This window comes from Bos indicus, chromosome 6 (genome assembly GCF_029378745.1).
Source record: "Bos indicus isolate NIAB-ARS_2022 breed Sahiwal x Tharparkar chromosome 6, NIAB-ARS_B.indTharparkar_mat_pri_1.0, whole genome shotgun sequence".
Taxonomy (NCBI): Eukaryota; Metazoa; Chordata; class Mammalia; order Artiodactyla; family Bovidae; genus Bos; species Bos indicus.
Window position 1 is genome coordinate 93,951,123 of NC_091765.1, and position 16,263 is coordinate 93,967,385.

General features: G+C 45.0%; 2 protein-coding genes across 6 annotated transcripts in view; both read left to right on the top strand.

The window, feature by feature from the left end:
• Window positions 1–7,329, top strand: part of FRAS1 (Fraser extracellular matrix complex subunit 1) — a 534,964-nt gene extending 527,635 nt beyond the window's left edge. For both annotated transcript variants that reach the window (XM_070791638.1, XM_070791639.1), the window contains 2 exons: window positions 522–668; window positions 3,124–7,329. In XM_070791638.1, the coding sequence (XP_070647739.1) occupies window positions 522–668; window positions 3,124–3,717 (741 nt within the window). In that variant the 3' untranslated portion in view covers window positions 3,718–7,329. The remainder of the gene's footprint in view (window positions 1–521; window positions 669–3,123) is intronic.
• Window positions 7,330–13,189: 5,860 nt separating this feature from the next.
• ANXA3 (annexin A3) overlaps window positions 13,190–16,263 on the top strand; it is a 71,317-nt gene continuing 68,243 nt past the window's right edge. Inside the window, exon 1 of one of the 4 annotated variants that reach the window (XM_070791640.1) lies at window positions 13,190–13,269. The gene's annotated coding sequence lies outside the window, so the exon portion shown is untranslated. Of the gene's footprint in view, window positions 13,270–13,290; window positions 13,420–16,263 lie in introns of those variants that run through there. The other 3 variants (XM_070791642.1, XM_019962991.2, XM_070791641.1) reach the window with 3 other exon arrangements.

A 16,263-nucleotide genomic window follows, 5' to 3' on the forward strand; every position in this document is an offset into this window, starting at 1 on the left:
CAATTTGCCAAAATGTAAAACAAGGCCAACTCTCTTTTTGGGTGGATATGAATATAGGTGTTTTCACTAAAAAATATGTTACTTATGTTAACATGTAATGAGTTGCTCATTTCTCTCTTAAAATGAATTAGTAAATATCTATATTTTTTCATTTAAAAAAATTGTTCATTGTAGCATAACACAATGTTAATTTTAATACAGTAAATATTGATAGATATAAATCACATAAACGAAAGCTTTGAGACGTCTTTCATTTTTAAGTCCTGAGGACACATAGCCTGAGAATTGCTGGTCTAGGCTATCTTACTTGTTATGTTTCAAGATCACAGAGACCACCAAGTGTCCTCCCCCAGAGGGCAGTGGGTGCCCTGGGGCAGCAGTCTATTTAAGGCTCAGGTGAGGGCTCCTGCAGCACACGTTCCCCCAATCCAAAGGGTGACTGCCTCCTCCCTGTGACCACCGCCTGCCAGTTCAGTGGCTCCATCTTGCTAGATCTTGTGTTTCTCTCTTCCAACTCCTAGGACCGCAGTCAGCCAGAGGTAACTGACAAGTACTTCCATGACGTGCCCTTTGAGGCCCATTTTGCTTCCGAGCTGCCTGATTTCCACGTGGTCAGCAGCATGCCAGGCGTGGATGGATTTACTCTGAAGGTAGACGCGCTCTATAAGGTGAGTGTGGTGAGAATAGAAGTAGAGTACCAATTCACTTTAAAGGTTACAAAGAGGAGGATGACATCATCTCTGCAATGGCAGTTTCTTTTTATAGCATTCTTGCTGGCAGGTCTTTTTATTGTTGTTAAACTTACCATTGTTCAACCACTAAGTCCTGTTGAACTCCTTGTGACCCCATGGACTGCAGCACGCAAGGCTTCCCTGTCCTTCAGCATCTCCCAGAGTTCACCCAAGATCATGTCCATTGATTTGGTGATGCCATCCAACCATCTCATCCTCTGTGTACTCTTCTTTTGTCTTCAGTCTTTCCCAGCATCCGGGTCTTGACTTCCCTGGTGGCTCAGACAGGAAAGAATTGGCCTGCCATACAGGAGACCTGGGTTCGATCCCTGGGTTGGGAAGATCCCCTGGAGAAGGGAATGGCAACCCACTCCGGTATTCTTGCCTGGAAAATTCCAAGGACAGAGGAGCCTGGCAGACTATAGTCCACAGGGTCGCAAACAGTCGGACATGACTGAGCAACTAACATACTCACCCCAAATTTTTTCATCTATCCAATAGACCAAAGCAATAATAAAATTCTTTAATTCGCATATAGTCTCATCATGGCTCTGTGCAGCACCAGCTATTTTTCACAATCATGTGGAAATATTTAACAAAATCATAAATACAGTCCAGTGATTTAGAATGGTAAGAATTATTAGTATTTAATAAGCAAAAATACTCTTAAGTCCCAGTAATAAGCATGAATTTCCAAGATCAATTTCTACTCTTCTCCATCTTCAAATAGTAAGTCATGACCTTGAATTTCAGAACTATTATCACTCTTCAGAAGTTATTTCAAAATCATGGAGGGTCTCAATGGGCGGCAGATGAAAGGGAAATAAAATGCTTGATGACATAACCACTCAGAAGATTATCCAAAAAGTATTCAGATTTAGCAAATTTTTATCAAGTATTTGTTTATTAAGTGCAGAGTAGGTGTTTAATGAATCTTTATTGAATGACTCTATTTTAGCTAAAGTTCATCAATGTAAATTAGCATACAAACCAGTGGAAGGTCACTGGGAATGAATTGGTTATTAATACTATTACTGTACTTATGTCAATGAAGACCAACAAATCATAAGCATTCACTAAGCTACAGAAACCCTAAAAGATAAATTCTTAGGGCTATTCCATGAACAAGTAGGGAAACAGAAAAAATATGAATATTTGCCCTAAGATCACTTTAATTTGGAAATAGACTAGAATCCCAAAATATTTGGTTCAGTTCTCTATTCAGACACCAACCATTGCTAATGCTTTTCTTTTTCTTTTTTTTCTATACTTCATCAAAATCTTTATTTATTTTGCTACAGTTATAGTGGCATACTTACTAATCCTTAAATGCACCACACAGTCTTACCTCAACATTTTTTAAAGGAGGCCAGTGACCAGTGATAGTCTGATTTATTCTATGACTTAAAAAAAAAAAGATTCTTTCTTTAGTGGATCAGTTCCCTTTCTTTTTTTTTAATTGAAATATATTTGATGTACAATGTTATGTTAGTTTCACATGTGATACATAGTGATTTGACATTTGCATACATTATGAAATGATCAGTGTGTAAATCTAGTAACCATCTGTACCATACAAAGTTATTACAGTATTAGTGGCCATATTCCTTATGCTGTGTATTACATCTCACAACTTCTTTATTTTATAGCTGGAGGTTTGTACCTCTTGAGCCCCTTCATGTATCCTGGCCCCCCACCCCCTCCTTCATCTGGCAACTACCTATTTATTCTCTGTATCTGAATCTGTTTTCATTTTGTTTTGCTTGTCTTTTTTTTTTTTAATTCCACATATAAGTAAAATCATATGGTATTAGTCTTTCTCTGACTGACTTATTTCACTTAGTGTAATACTTTCTAGGGCTCCCCAGGTGGCTCAGTGGTAAAGAATCTGCTTGCCAATGCAGGAGATACAGGTTTGATCCCTGGGTTGGGAAGATCCCCTGGAGGAGGAAATGGCAACCCACTCTAGTATTCTTACCTGGAGAATCCTATGGACAGAGGAGCCTGGTGGGCCACAGTTCATGGGATCTCAAAGACGTGGAAGTGACTGAGTACAGCCTGTACAGCCTAATAATTTCTAGGTCCATCCATGTTGGCACAAATGGCAAGATTTTTTTAATAGCTGAATAGTATTCCATTGTGTATATATATATATATACACACACACACCACATCTTCCTTTTCCATTCATCTGATGGACACTCAAGTTGTTTCCATATCCTGGCTATTGTAAATAATGCAGCTGTGAACACTGGTGTAGCTAATGCTTTTCTTGAAACCATTTACCTATGGAAGCTTGTGGTGGGCAGTGGTCTTCCCGTTCCCTTCTTCAGCGGTGGTCTGTGGGCATCAGTGACATGTTCAGTTCATCTCCCGTCTCCTCCTCCTGCAGGTGGAAGCAGGACACCAGTGGTACCTTCAGGTGATCTACATCATTGGTCCTGACACCATCTCAGGCCCCAGGGTCCAGCGCTCTCTCACGGCCCCTCTGAGGCGCCACCAAAGGGACCTGGCAGACCCCAGTGGCTGGCTGAGCCTTGACGAGTCCCTCATCTATGACAATGAAGGAGACCAAGTCAAGAATGGCACCAATATGAAGTCCCTGAACCTGGAGATGCAAGAGCCAGTCATAGCTGCTTCTCTCTCCCAAACCGGGGCGTCTATCGGCAGCGCCCTTGCTGCCATCATGCTCCTACTTCTGGTGTCTTTGGTGGCTTGTTTCATCACCAGGAAATGCCAGAAACAAAGGAAGAAGCCGCCCACGGGGGACATCCTGGAGGAATACCCTCTGAATACCAAGGTGGACATGCCCAAGAGGGGGGCAGACAGGGTGGAGAAGAATGTGGACAGACAGTACTGCACGGTGCGCAATGTAAACATACTTGGTGAAGCCGAGCGCGCGTACGTGTTCAGAGGTGCGAAAGTAAAGAAATTGAATCTGGAAGTCAGAGTTCACAACAATTTACAGGACGGAACAGAAGTTTAATGGAGGAGACCCATGTGTATTTTTTTTTTTTCTAAAGTCATTTTTATAAAACGGGGGGAAAATACTGGTATTTTTATAATCTTGCCAATTAAAAAAGGGAATACGATAGCGTTCAGTGGCGGAAGGCATACATCACTTGCATCAACTCACAACTGAGCTACCTCATGGGACAAAGAACCACTGAGACCCCAGAGGATGGAAGGAGTTCTTTCCGTGGATCCCATTAAGTCTCTACAGCAAATTGTTCCTTCTGTAAGGCTAGTCTTGGAAAGCCAGTATTCAGAGTTAGGACGACTTTGGTCAGCAGAGGGAGCGCACAGGGATGTACTGAAAGATCTCAAAGGCAGAAAGTGGCAGGGGGCGGGGGAGGGAGGCAGTGCTTTTGGTCTCCACTCCCCCACCCTCCCCTCCAGCTCCAGCTCCCTTCTGCTTGCACTTTTTCTGGGCGTCTGGACCGCAGGGTTCACATTGCTGATGCACAGATCCCACTCAGAATTCTGCTAATAAGCACCTATGTGTTTGCTCATGCGTCCAGTTGACAGTCTGCACTCTACATCCTCCGACTGTACTTTGCATCACCAGCCCTTTTCACCTGGGGCTTTAAACTGCTCTGGACTAGAGCATTTCTCCGAGAAACCTCAGCCTCTCCTGTCAGGCATCAGGCATGGGGGAAACCCCCTCCCACTTTATGGAGGGGGCACTGAAACCTGGGGGGAAGGAGGGACCTGGCAGGTGACTCAGAGCGCATCAGAGAGGCTCTTCACCCTCGGCCCCAGGGGATTTCTTGTACCCAGCTGGTTTACACTGCAGCCAGGAGACATCCTCCCTGGAACAGGATGGCTGCCAGGCAAGATCGCTCCACTGTGCCCCTTTAGCCAACGTTGCCCGTGGGTGCTTGACACACCTACCACAGTTCCTGCTGCCCCAGGCTTTTCCCAGTCCGGTAATAGACAAGCCCTGTGCTTTGCTAGCTGTGGGGCTTTTATTTTGTTAGGGCTTCAGAGAAGTCAGTGGTTCCTTTGAATAAAGACAATCAGGAGAAAGCTCAGGCCCCAAGTAAAACGGGAGTTGAGGATTCCCTGGTACTCACAGCACAAAAGGGCTAGTGCTCACAGCAGACAGAGTACTCGCTCAGCAAATACAGGCAGGGCTTCCGGTACAGTATTTCAGGGATTTCTCTTTTGGGGGTTCTTTTTTTGGTAGCTCAGGCACTTATTTTACCATATCAGCACAGCACATGACAAGGCCATGAACACATGGCCCTAAAATGATTTAGTGTTCGAATAGCAGCTTAATGATGTAGTATGTAGTGTGCACACCACTTGCTTTTGTGTTGTTTTATTTCTGCTGAGTTGGCAAAAACGTAAGCATGCATGTCATGTTGTTTTGAACTGGAGGCACCTTTCTGTTGTTTGAGAGGAAAAGACACTTCCCCTTCTGACACCCGTCACACCTTTACCGCTGAGCAAATCGCGGAGCATTCACACTGTGTAATATTTGTATTAGAGTTGAGCCTCACTCTGAGAACATTCCACATTGGAAGCACTTTGGTACTTGGAGCTAGAAAGAATGAACCATGTAAGGTTTCAGGCATCTCTGCTGGAGTCCAAGCTCCTTGAGAGGAGGGCGGGTCTGAGCCATGCCTTGGGTTCTCTAGCAGAGCCTGGCACATCACAAGCACTCCAGGAATATGTTTTAAGTGAACAAATAAATGGTGTTATGGATGAAGGATAGAGGAGTCGATTTAGGGCAGGGGACAGAGAGTATGGTGCCAATATCATAAGGGCAAGTAGAGAAAAAAAACACCTCTCCTACTTGGATCCTAAAATTGTCTTCTCACTGAGGCAGAGAAGCACCACTTGACACAGGCATGAATCTGGCATGGATTTGAGGAGGACTGAACTGAGAAGCTGGAATAGCATGTTAACAGGAGATGAGACTGAGTCAGTCTCCTGAGCAGGACAGTTGGAGGAGAGTTTGATGAGCATTCCAAGATGAGTGTGAGGCTTCCCTGGTGGCTCAGAGGTTAAAGCATCTGCCTGCAATGCAGGAGACCTGGGTTCGATCCCTGGGTCGGGAAGATCCCCTGGAGAAGGAAATGGCAACCCACTCCAGTATTCTTGCCTTGAGAATCCCATGGACGGAGGAACCTGGAGGGCTACAGTCCACGGGGTCGCAAAGAGTTGGACACGACTGAGTGACTTAACTTTCTAACTTTCTAAGTTTCTAGGGAAGGGAGAGTTGGAGAGATTGGGTCCCCAAACCCGATTCTCCTGCCTGCTCAGGTGAGACCTGCTGGGGTGTTTGGAAGTAGAATGTCTCTACTGGCCTCATGAACACCAAGAACTGGTGTTTCATGACTCAAGAGTTCATCAACCCAGCACAGAATTCTCTCCAGAGCAATGAAATTAAGAACCCGCCTGCCAAAGCAGGAGACACAGATTCGATCCCTTCATGGGGAAGATCCCCTGGAGAAGGAAATGGCAACCCACTCCAGTATTCTTGTGTGGAGAATCCCATGGACAGAGGAGCCTGGCGGACTACAGTCCGTGGGGTCACAAGAGTCAGATAGGACTTAACAACTAAACAAAAACAACGTATATTAGAAGCTTGCCACTATTTCTTCCAAGACAGAGCCAGTCACTCGCGGAGCAACTTTTGGTGTGGCCTGTGTGTCTCACCACTCCTAGATGCCTGAGTGCTTACATGTGAAAGCAGCAGCTTCCCACTTGCTGGGAGAGCCTTCTGGCACGGCCCTTCCGATCCTACTAAACAGGGCACGTGGGTGGGAAGAGTGAGGACAGGAGGCAGAAGGGGGCTGGTGTGGGAAGGAGTGGAGGCTGATCTCAGCGCGCTCCTAGCAGCCTCTGTGGAAGGGTCTCAAGTGACCCTTGAGATAGTGAGTTGTCAGTGTGAAAGGGAAGTCCTTGGGATCATTTGTGCCCCCCTTCCTTTCTATCCTCCACCCCCACCACATACACTTCATCCTTCTCTAGTGGATGCACACGTGTGAAATAGGAGGTGTTCAGAGATGTAAAGCGGAGACGTACTGCTTCAATACAGAATTTTTCATTTCATTTTATACATCATATGAGGAAGCAGAAAATTTGCTGACTGACCTGGGATGCTATTCCAGTCAAAGCTCTCCTTTCAATTCTTCTAACTCGCTCACTAAGGCCGTGTGTGTGTTTTACTAATCTTTCCTACCATGCCTTTAGGTGAACAGGAACAAAAGCCCCTCAGGGGTTGCTATTTGCTATCACAAGCTGGCTGTGAAGGTTCAAAGAAAGAAGAGTCTGCATCTTTGCCCTCTGATTGTGCCCCAGGCCTCCTGGCCTCCTGTGGATTGTTATGGGGAGATGCGGAAAGAGTGTGGGAATATGTTTGCACAATCTTACAATATGTAGTCTTGGTGTACCCTAGGTATTCATTCCCAGATACTACACACCTGCTCAGACTTGAGTAAAACATCTGTGGTGCTGTCAACCTGATTCCTTGACTCTGAAATGATTTTTGTATTTCCAATACCAATCTGTGTGTTATGAATTTCTGATTTCTCCAATAGCATATGCCACTATATAAATTTGTGTTAATAAATGGCAGTCTGTTTTATTTGCTGTGTTCATCTTACTAGATTCTTCACCTCATCAACAAAAAACAGTGCTATGGAGATGGCAAAATCATTCTAAAATTTGAGACATATTTTTTGGAGAAAATCCCTCTGAAGGGGTTGAATCTGAGACATTCACTGCTTGGGCTAAGATCAAGAATAAATTACCTATCCTCATATTATCATAGTTCTTCTTTTGCCCTCTGTTAAAACCCTAGGAAAAGAAGAATAACTAAAATTTCCATGTGCAAAAGATGATCATTGATGCAGTATTTATCATCATAAAACCTTCTCAGGACACTTGAAGTAGTGTGAAAAAGACTATGTCCTTTTATGCAGGCACAAAGTTTATTTTAATATTTATTTTTATTTATTTATTTGGCGGTACCAGGTCTTTGTTGTGGCACGTGGGATCTTTAGTTGTGGCAGGTAGGATCTAGTTCCCCAACCAGGGATCAAACCCGGGCCCTCTGCATTGGGAGTGTGGAGTCTCAGCCACTGGCCCACCAAAGACATCACTGGGCACAAAGATTTGTGTCCATAACTCACCCTGTAACTGACAAAAGCTCCAAATAAGAATGTATTGGCTGGTGCAGGAAAAATGGCAGAGTCAGAATGAAACTGAGGCCAGGCATTCCGCAAGCCTGTCCTCCCTGAGAAACCAATGACAGTGATCACCAAGGCTCTGTTGGTACATTCAAATAGCACATTTGCAAACCCAGCAAGACTTGGGAAAGATTTTTCATGAAATCCAGGGAAGAGATGCCACAACCTAACCTAGGGTTTCCTTTTCCTTAGATGTTGCCACGGGCTTTGTGTAAACTTAACTTCCTCAGAATTTCCTATGATGGTCCTTGGCCTAAAAGCAGGCCCTCCGCCCCAGAGTGCAATTCTCTTGGGCCCATGAAGAAGCTGATTCAGGAACCAATCTATGAATTGCTAAGAGTGGCTATCAAAATGCTTCTTGAGACCTGAAATTGCATGGAAACTTGGAGGAAAGTGGCAGAAAATGAGTTCTCGTTTAGATTCTGTGATATCTCAGACTAGGGTTTTGAAGAAACATAATGAGAGCGGGTGAGGGAGACTATGGAGAATATCCTACTAGATTCAACCCCATGAAATTGCTAATTTTATAAGTCAAAACAGTCCAGGAGCAGTGGTTTACACCTCTCAACCTAATATTTAGATGCCACTGCTACTGCTGCTAAGTCGCTTCAGTCGTGTCTGACTCTGTGCGACCCCGTGGACTGCAGCCCACCAGGCTCCCCTGTCCCTGGGATTCTCGAGGCAAGAACACCGGAGTGAGTTGCCATTTCCTTCTCCAATGCATGAAAGTGAAAAGTGAAGGTGAAGTCAGTCAGTGGTTTTCTACTCTTAGTGACCCCATGGACTGCAGCCTACCAGGCTCCTCCGCCCATGGGATTTTCCAGGCAAGAGTACTGGAGTGGGTTGCCATTGCCTTCTCCAGATGCCACAGTGTGTACTAAAGATTCTATTCCAAGTTTCCCTGATGGTCTAGTGGTTACAAATCCACCTGCCAATGCAGTGGACACCAGTTCAGTCTCTGGTCCGGAAGATCCTACCTGCTGTAGGGCAACGAAGCCTGTGAGCCACAACTACTGAGCCCCCGCGCTTCAACTACTGAGGCCCAAGGATCCTGCAGCCTGTGCCCCACAGCAAGAGAAGCCCCTGCAGTGAGAAGCCCATGTAACACAATTAGAGAGTAGCCCCAGTTTGCCTCCACTAGAGAGAGCCCCCGTGCAGCAGTGAGGACCCAGCAAAGTCAACACTAAATAAATAAATAAAAATAGAAGTTTCTATCCCCAAACGAGCCTGTGATAGCTCTAACCAGGAGCACACTGCGACTAGCCCAGGTAAAATCCTAGGGACGATGTCAATATCATATTGGGCACACAGGTGGTGCTAGTGGTAAAGAACCCTCCTGCCAATGAAGAGACTCAGGAGACCTGGGTTTGAAGAACCCCTGGAGGAGGGCATGGCAACCGACTCCAGTATTCATGCCTGGAGAATCCCATGGACAGAGGAGCCTGACGAGCTACAGTCCATGGGGTCACAGAGTCGGACACAATTGAAGCAACCTAACATGCACGCATGCCAGTCAAGATCAATGATTTCTTCACCTTCTCTACCTCATTCAGTCCTGGTTAAGACCCTGTAAAATAGTTGAAGATCATTGTCCTGGACAATTTTCTCTGAATGTTCCACATGAATCCCAGGATTTCAAGTATTTGCACAAACCGATATTGCTTAAACATGGTCCAAAGCTCCTATACCTCTGATTTTAATGCTTGTCCCAAAAAAATCCAGCCACTTGATTGATACAAGAAAATAGCCCCATGGTGCAACTCTCTCTTAAAAAAAAAACACACAAAAAGCTAGCAGAATTTTATCCCCATGGTCATTTTAATTTAAGGCTGCAGGCTACAGACCATGAGGTCACAAAGAGCTGGACATAACTGAGCACACACACAGCACCAAACTCCAAGACCAGCAAGTCAGAGAAGTTTATTAGAATCCAGGCTTTGGGAGAGTTTCTGTAAATTGTTAAATAAAATAAAAAAAAAATGTTTCAAGATGTCTCCCTTAAACATTCCAACTAAATTAGGAATGTGTCCAAAATGGACCAGTAACTCACAGAAGTCCTTGTGCTGCTTATTCTGTTTGCCTGCACACCCATCCTCTGCCCCAATTCCTATGCTCCAGGAAACTGGCTTCTGAAATTGCTTCTCCAAGCCTTTCTTGGGCCCTTGGCCTCCACCCTCCCCCCAGTGCTAGGCCCTGGTTTTGGCCATGCTTGCATCCTTCCTAGGCTACAGGTCCTGTCGGGCAGCTCTCGCCCATGTGATTATAATTTCCTATGACTTTGCACTACAATGTTATATTTGACTCTCAAATTGTTCTTTTTAGCAGAGAAAAAAGGGGACATAGGAAAGGCAGCTTCTTATAAAACTACAGCATTGTTCAATGCATTCAGAATGGTGAAAGTTTCACCAAACAGTCTTTTCTGGGGTTTTTTTGGATGATGATAAACATGGTTTCTGGGATCCTAATATTTATCATTCTAATAATTTTACCATCTAAAATTTACTTCTGAGAAAATTCATCTTTTGAGGGAAAAGCATTAATTTTATAAATATACCGCAGCGTGATTCTAGTTTAAATGGTGGTAACTGGGCAATTGTCACAACTAGAAAACCTCAAAAAACAAAGTGCATTTTGTTTTCAAGTTGCCATCCTAAAACCAAAGAGGTTAAACCCTGAACCTGGAGCAATTAAAATAAATCCTGCATGTAAACACCACGTGTTTCATATCCTTCTGAGTAGAAATCCAACTTTATTAGTTCCTGGTTGTGTGGGACACAACTGGTAGAAGTTACTGAATCCCACTGAGCCTGTCTCTGAATTTGCAAAATACAGGTAATCACACCTAATTGAAGCTCTTCTGTAGACATGAAATAAGGCAATATATGCCAAGCGCATTTCTCAATGTCGTATGAATTATGGGCTCTCAATACATATCCCCCTGTTGCTCCCATAATAATCCCAGAATGTTCCAGGATGAGCTGGGACTTGATAATCTATTGTAGCAGTCCCTGAATGGGAGTCAGAAATTATAACAGAACGGAAGGCTGTTCTATCTTGGCAGAAAACTCAACGTGTTAGATTTGGAAGTCAGCTGGTTCCCTGGCACTGACTTGACAAGCAAGACCACCTCTCTGCTTTCTCTATTGAAGCTCCTCTTCCATTTAAGGAAGGATGTCCTCTTAAACAGTCTTCCCTGGTGGCTCAGCAGTAAAGGATCCGCCTGCAGAGCAGGAGATGCAGGAGACCTGGGTTCCATCCCTGGGTGGGGAAGATTCCCTGGAGGAGGGCATGGCAACCCACTCCAGTATTCTTGCCTGGAGAATCCCATGGACAGAGAAGCATGGCAGGCTACAATCCATGGGGTTGCAAAGAGTTGGACAGGACTGAGCGAACAACACACTTTGATCCAAATCAAAGGTTCAGAATCTGCACCTTTCAAAGCATGGTATAATGGCTTTGCAATAGCCCAAAGTTTGGTTTCCCCATGCAACAAAATCCCACCATTCCTAGGAAAACCTTAGAGTTGTCGCAGGCTTTTTCATCTGTGCTCTAGATTTAATAATTGTTAGTTTCTCTAATTTTAAAAGAACTTATCATTTGGCCACCAATAAATTATAAAAATTATAGGCCTAACACAAACAAACACACACAATAGAACAGCCTAGGAAGATCAGATAGAAATTTTCCACCTCAAAGATGCATAAAAACATACGTTTCCCTCTGGGAAGTCTTTGTTTAAAGTTACCAAGCCAGCTTCTCCTTTTTTTAAAAAAAAAATCACCTTAATTACATACACAATAAAAAGAGCTCCCTCAAAAAAAATTTTTTATGTGAGTGTGAGCACTTTTAATTTCCAATTAAGTAAATACTCGTCCTAACTATAGGTTGCCAGTAATCTAGGATTTTTCCTAAGGGACTCAGATGAAATCTTAGAATAAGTGCTTCCCATTCCAGCTCAAGCAGTTAGGGTCAGATGTCTGTGCTCACAAACCAAAGTAAACAAACCAAACCAAACCCTGATAGCAGGAAGTCACTAAAAACAAAACAAATGGCAAAGAGATGCCCAGAAGTCCCAAAACGAAATGGCAAGAATGCCCCAAATATGACTTTTGAGTACCACTAAGTCTGTGACGTATGTTCAAAGCGGTGCGTTACAAATGGGGACCCCCTTCTATAGGGAGACACCCCCAAACTGGAACTGCATCAGTTCCTCAAACGGAAAACATCATGAGGTGCACACCAGGGCACTTATCTAAATGCTAGTGAGTCTCCATATACCAGACGCCCCATTTCTGATCCTCCAATATCCAGTGTTTCTGGGATAGAAAGTTCAGGCTGGCACGAAAGAGAGAAGAAAAGTGTCCTCAGCCTTAGCAGCTGAAAGGGTAACTTCTCTCCTTTTCTCCATCACAGTCCCAGAGTTCCGCAGCTAAGGTGGGACGCGGGTTGGTGTGATCCCAGCACCTCCCTATGAAAGGAGTCCCTGGTGTTGCCACAGCCAAGGGGCCCTGTGGGGCCACCTGCCCGCCACCAACTGCCAGACAAGCCTCCCAAATTGTTGCCAACCAAAATCTTGGCTTTTTCTGCCCACTGAAGCCGATTAAAAAATACAAAGTTTGGAGGTAATAGAAAGGTGGCTTTATTTCTCAGCTGGCAGAGAGGGCTGCCCTTCACCCCCAACCCCACCATGAGGAGTCTAGGGGATGACAGCTCGAAGTCAGGAGTCAGAGATGAGGAACAAAGGTGTTAGGATCTTGTCAAAAACACTGATAGGCTGGCATCAGTAACCCAGCAATTGAGCCTTGTAGTTTGGTGGCTCTGAGTCCTTTTTTCTGGTATGTAACTACAAGGGGAAGGAAGTGTTGCAAGGGTAAGCAAAGGATAATACGTACAAAATTTGGCGCCTGCAAAGTTAGGGGGCAGAAAAGCAGGCTTAGTTGCAGATAGGCAGAGTTAGGAGCAATTAAAGTAAAAAAGAAGGAAAAAAAACCTAAGGATGTTCAGGCCTGCTTACTGTTCTCTTTTTTGGTCTCAGGAAAGGGAAGGAAAAACTCATTCCTCTTTTTCCATTTCTCTGCAACGTGGGAACTGTCTCATCTTTGAATCCACAAGGTCAGAACAAAACACGCATTGCAAAATATCTGAAAAAAACTTAATGTGACGGAGAAGTGAAAATGGAAGACACAGGGTTTCACTATGAGGATGAGAAAAGAGGGTGGGAAAGTTTAGAGACTGCCCCCACACTCCATCGGAGAGGTCTAAGACGAACCTGTGGGGAACTGCAGCCCGGGGACCCTGGGCGCGGCTTCCCTTTTCCGGCCGCCGCTGGCGAGCAGGTGGAGCCGGGAGGAGGCGGAGGGGCGGGAGGAAGGGGTGCGGTCCCGGGGCGGGCTGCCGGGCGGGAGGGAGAGCGGAGCAGCGGCTCGCGGGGCGCACTCCCTCGCTGGCAGCTCTTCCGCACGCCGGCTCCCGCGGCGGCTCCCTAGGTAAGTTCAGCCTCCCCACGCCTAGCCGCAATCCTCTCCCGCTGCCCTCTCTGTCCTGCGGCCCGAATCCCCGGGTGAGCGTCGACCGGTTCCCCTGCAAGCTCAGCGCCGGGCGGGCACCCACGGCGCGCACCGACCCGGCTGCAGGGTCCCAGGGGGATGGGCCGGCATGGAGTCCACGGCCCCGGTTTCAGAATCAAGGAAGCCGAGGCCCCAGGCAGCAGAAGTGCCTGCCCTGAGAGGGTCACTCGGTCCTGGTCAGGGCGGGGCGCACGCTGACCAGCTTTTCATCACAGCGAGCGGCGGGGGATGCAGTTGGCCATCTTGGTCTCCCCAACTCTGAAGGTCTTGGGAACAGAAAAAGAACGGGAGTTAGAATAGCCTTTCCGGTGCCTGGTGTCTCCGGAGTAGTTCTGAACTCGGTTCTGAGGACTTGGAAACCCACCCATCTTTGTGAGCACGTCTTCCTCTTCACGTAGGCAATTAATTTTATTTCACCTGACTTTTTTAGGAGTTGAAAGTTTATTTAGATATTGGACGTTAGGAGCCCCAGAAGTTTGCTTTTCCCTCAAAAGACTCACCTTTTTCTTTGATTACAGTAGTCTGATTCACTGGACGTGAATCATTCCCCTGGCATTTGAGTCAACAGACAAGGGGATCTGAGTACTGATTGCAACTGACCATATATAGGAAATTTTGGTTTCCCCCTGGTCAAGAAGGTTCAGGGTCGCTGGAGGCCCCTTTGGCTGCTGATAAGAAGGTTGTTATCTACGTCTATGCTTTATTTCGGTTTTGTTAAGTAAGTTCATTTGGGAGGAAGGAGGGGGAGGGATAAATTAGGAGATTGGAATCACCCTATATACACTACTATATATATAAAAAAACAGGTAACTGATAAGGACGTGTATAGCACAGAGAACTCTACTTAGTACTGTGCAATGGCCTATGTGGAAACAGGGAAAAAAAAAGAGTGGATATATGTATAATCGATTCACTTTGCTGTATGCATGAAACTAACACAACACAATGAATCAACTATACTCAAATAAGTAAAAATTTAAAAAGAAGACAGTTGTAACATGGAGGGCTAAATTCTTTTTTTTTTTAATATAAATGTATTTATTTTAATTGGAGGCTAATTATTTTACAATATTGTATTGGTATTGCCATTCATCAACATGAATCTGCCGGAGGGCTAAATTCTTATCAAGGATTTGTGTTCCACATAGACATACTTTGCCCTTTGGAGTAGCTACTTTCACAACTTTAAAAAAATCAACTTCATGAAAATTGTAACTCATAAAAACATTACGCCATTTGCTCTCATGAAGGCAGAAAACTTCAGACTAGTAAGAAAACGAATTGAAAAATGTAAAGAAAACCAGAGGGCTTCCCTGATAGTTCCGTTGGTAAAGAATCTGCCTGCAATGCAGGAGACCCCGGTTCAATTCCTGGGTCCGGAAGATCCCCTGGAACAGGGATAGGCTATCCACTCCAGTATTCTTGGACTTCCCTTGTGGCTCAGCTGGTAAAGAATCTACCTGCAATGCAGGAGATCTGAGTTCAATCCTTGGGTTGGGAAGATCCCGTGGAGAAGGGAAAGGCTACCCACTCCAGTATTCTGGCCTGGAGAATTCCATGGATTGTATATTCCATGGGGTCACAAAGACTCAGACAAGACTGAGCGACTTTCACTTTCAAAGAAGACCAGAGCCTCCTTCCCAGAAGTCTGTGGCTCTATAGAGACATTTGTTGAAATATAGGCGCCAAAGAGGAAGTAAAGGAATTGATGTGAACACTCTAATCTTTCAGAAAACGGTGTTTTAAGGTTCTATCATTGGGTCATTTAGACTCCACTGTGGAGTAATTCTTCACTTCTTAGTTCAGTTCAGTTCAGTCGCTCAGTTGTGTCTGACTCTTTGCGACGCTATGAACCACAGCACACCAGGCCTCCTTGTCCATCACCAACTTCCGGAGTTCACCCAAACCCATGTCCATTGAGTCGGTGAAGCCATCCAACCGTCTCATCCTCTGCCATTCCTTTCTCCTCCTGCCCTCAATCTTTCCCAGCATCAGGGTCTTTTCCAGTGAGTCAGCTCTTCGCATCAGGTGGCAAAAGTATTGGAGTTTCAGCTTCAACATCAGTCCTTCCAGTGAACACCCAGGACTGATCTCCTTTAGGATGGACTGGTTGGATCTCTTTGCAGTCCAAGGGACTCTCAAGAGTCTTCAACACCATAGTTCAAAAGCATCAATTCTTCAGTGCTTAGCTTTCTTTATAGTCCAACTCTCACATCCATACGTAACTGCTGAAAGAACCATAGCCTTGACTAGACGAACCTTTGTTGACAAAGTAATGTCTGCTTTTTAATATGCTAAGTTGGTCATAACTTTCCTTCCGTGAAGTAAGCGTCTTTTAATTTCATGGCTGCAATCACCATCTGCAGTGATTTTAGAGCCGAAAAAACTAAAGTCAGCCACTGTTTCCACTGTTTCCCCATCTATTTCCCATGAACTGATGGGACCAGATGCCGTGATCTTAGTTTTCTGAATGTTGAACTTTAAGCCAACTTTTTCACTCTCCTCTTTCACTTTCATCAAGAGGTTCTTTAGGTCTTCTTCACTTCTGAAACCTGTGATAAATGTTCATAATTTACAAATTATACTGGATCAACACATATTGGGGCTTCTCAGGTGGCTCAGCAGGTAAAGAATTCGCTTACAGTGCAGGAGATGTGGATTCAGTCCCTGGGTTGGAGAGATTCCCTGGAGGAAGGCATGGCAACCCACTCTGCTCTTCTTGTCTGGAGAATCCAATGGACTGCAGTCCATAGGGTCACAAAG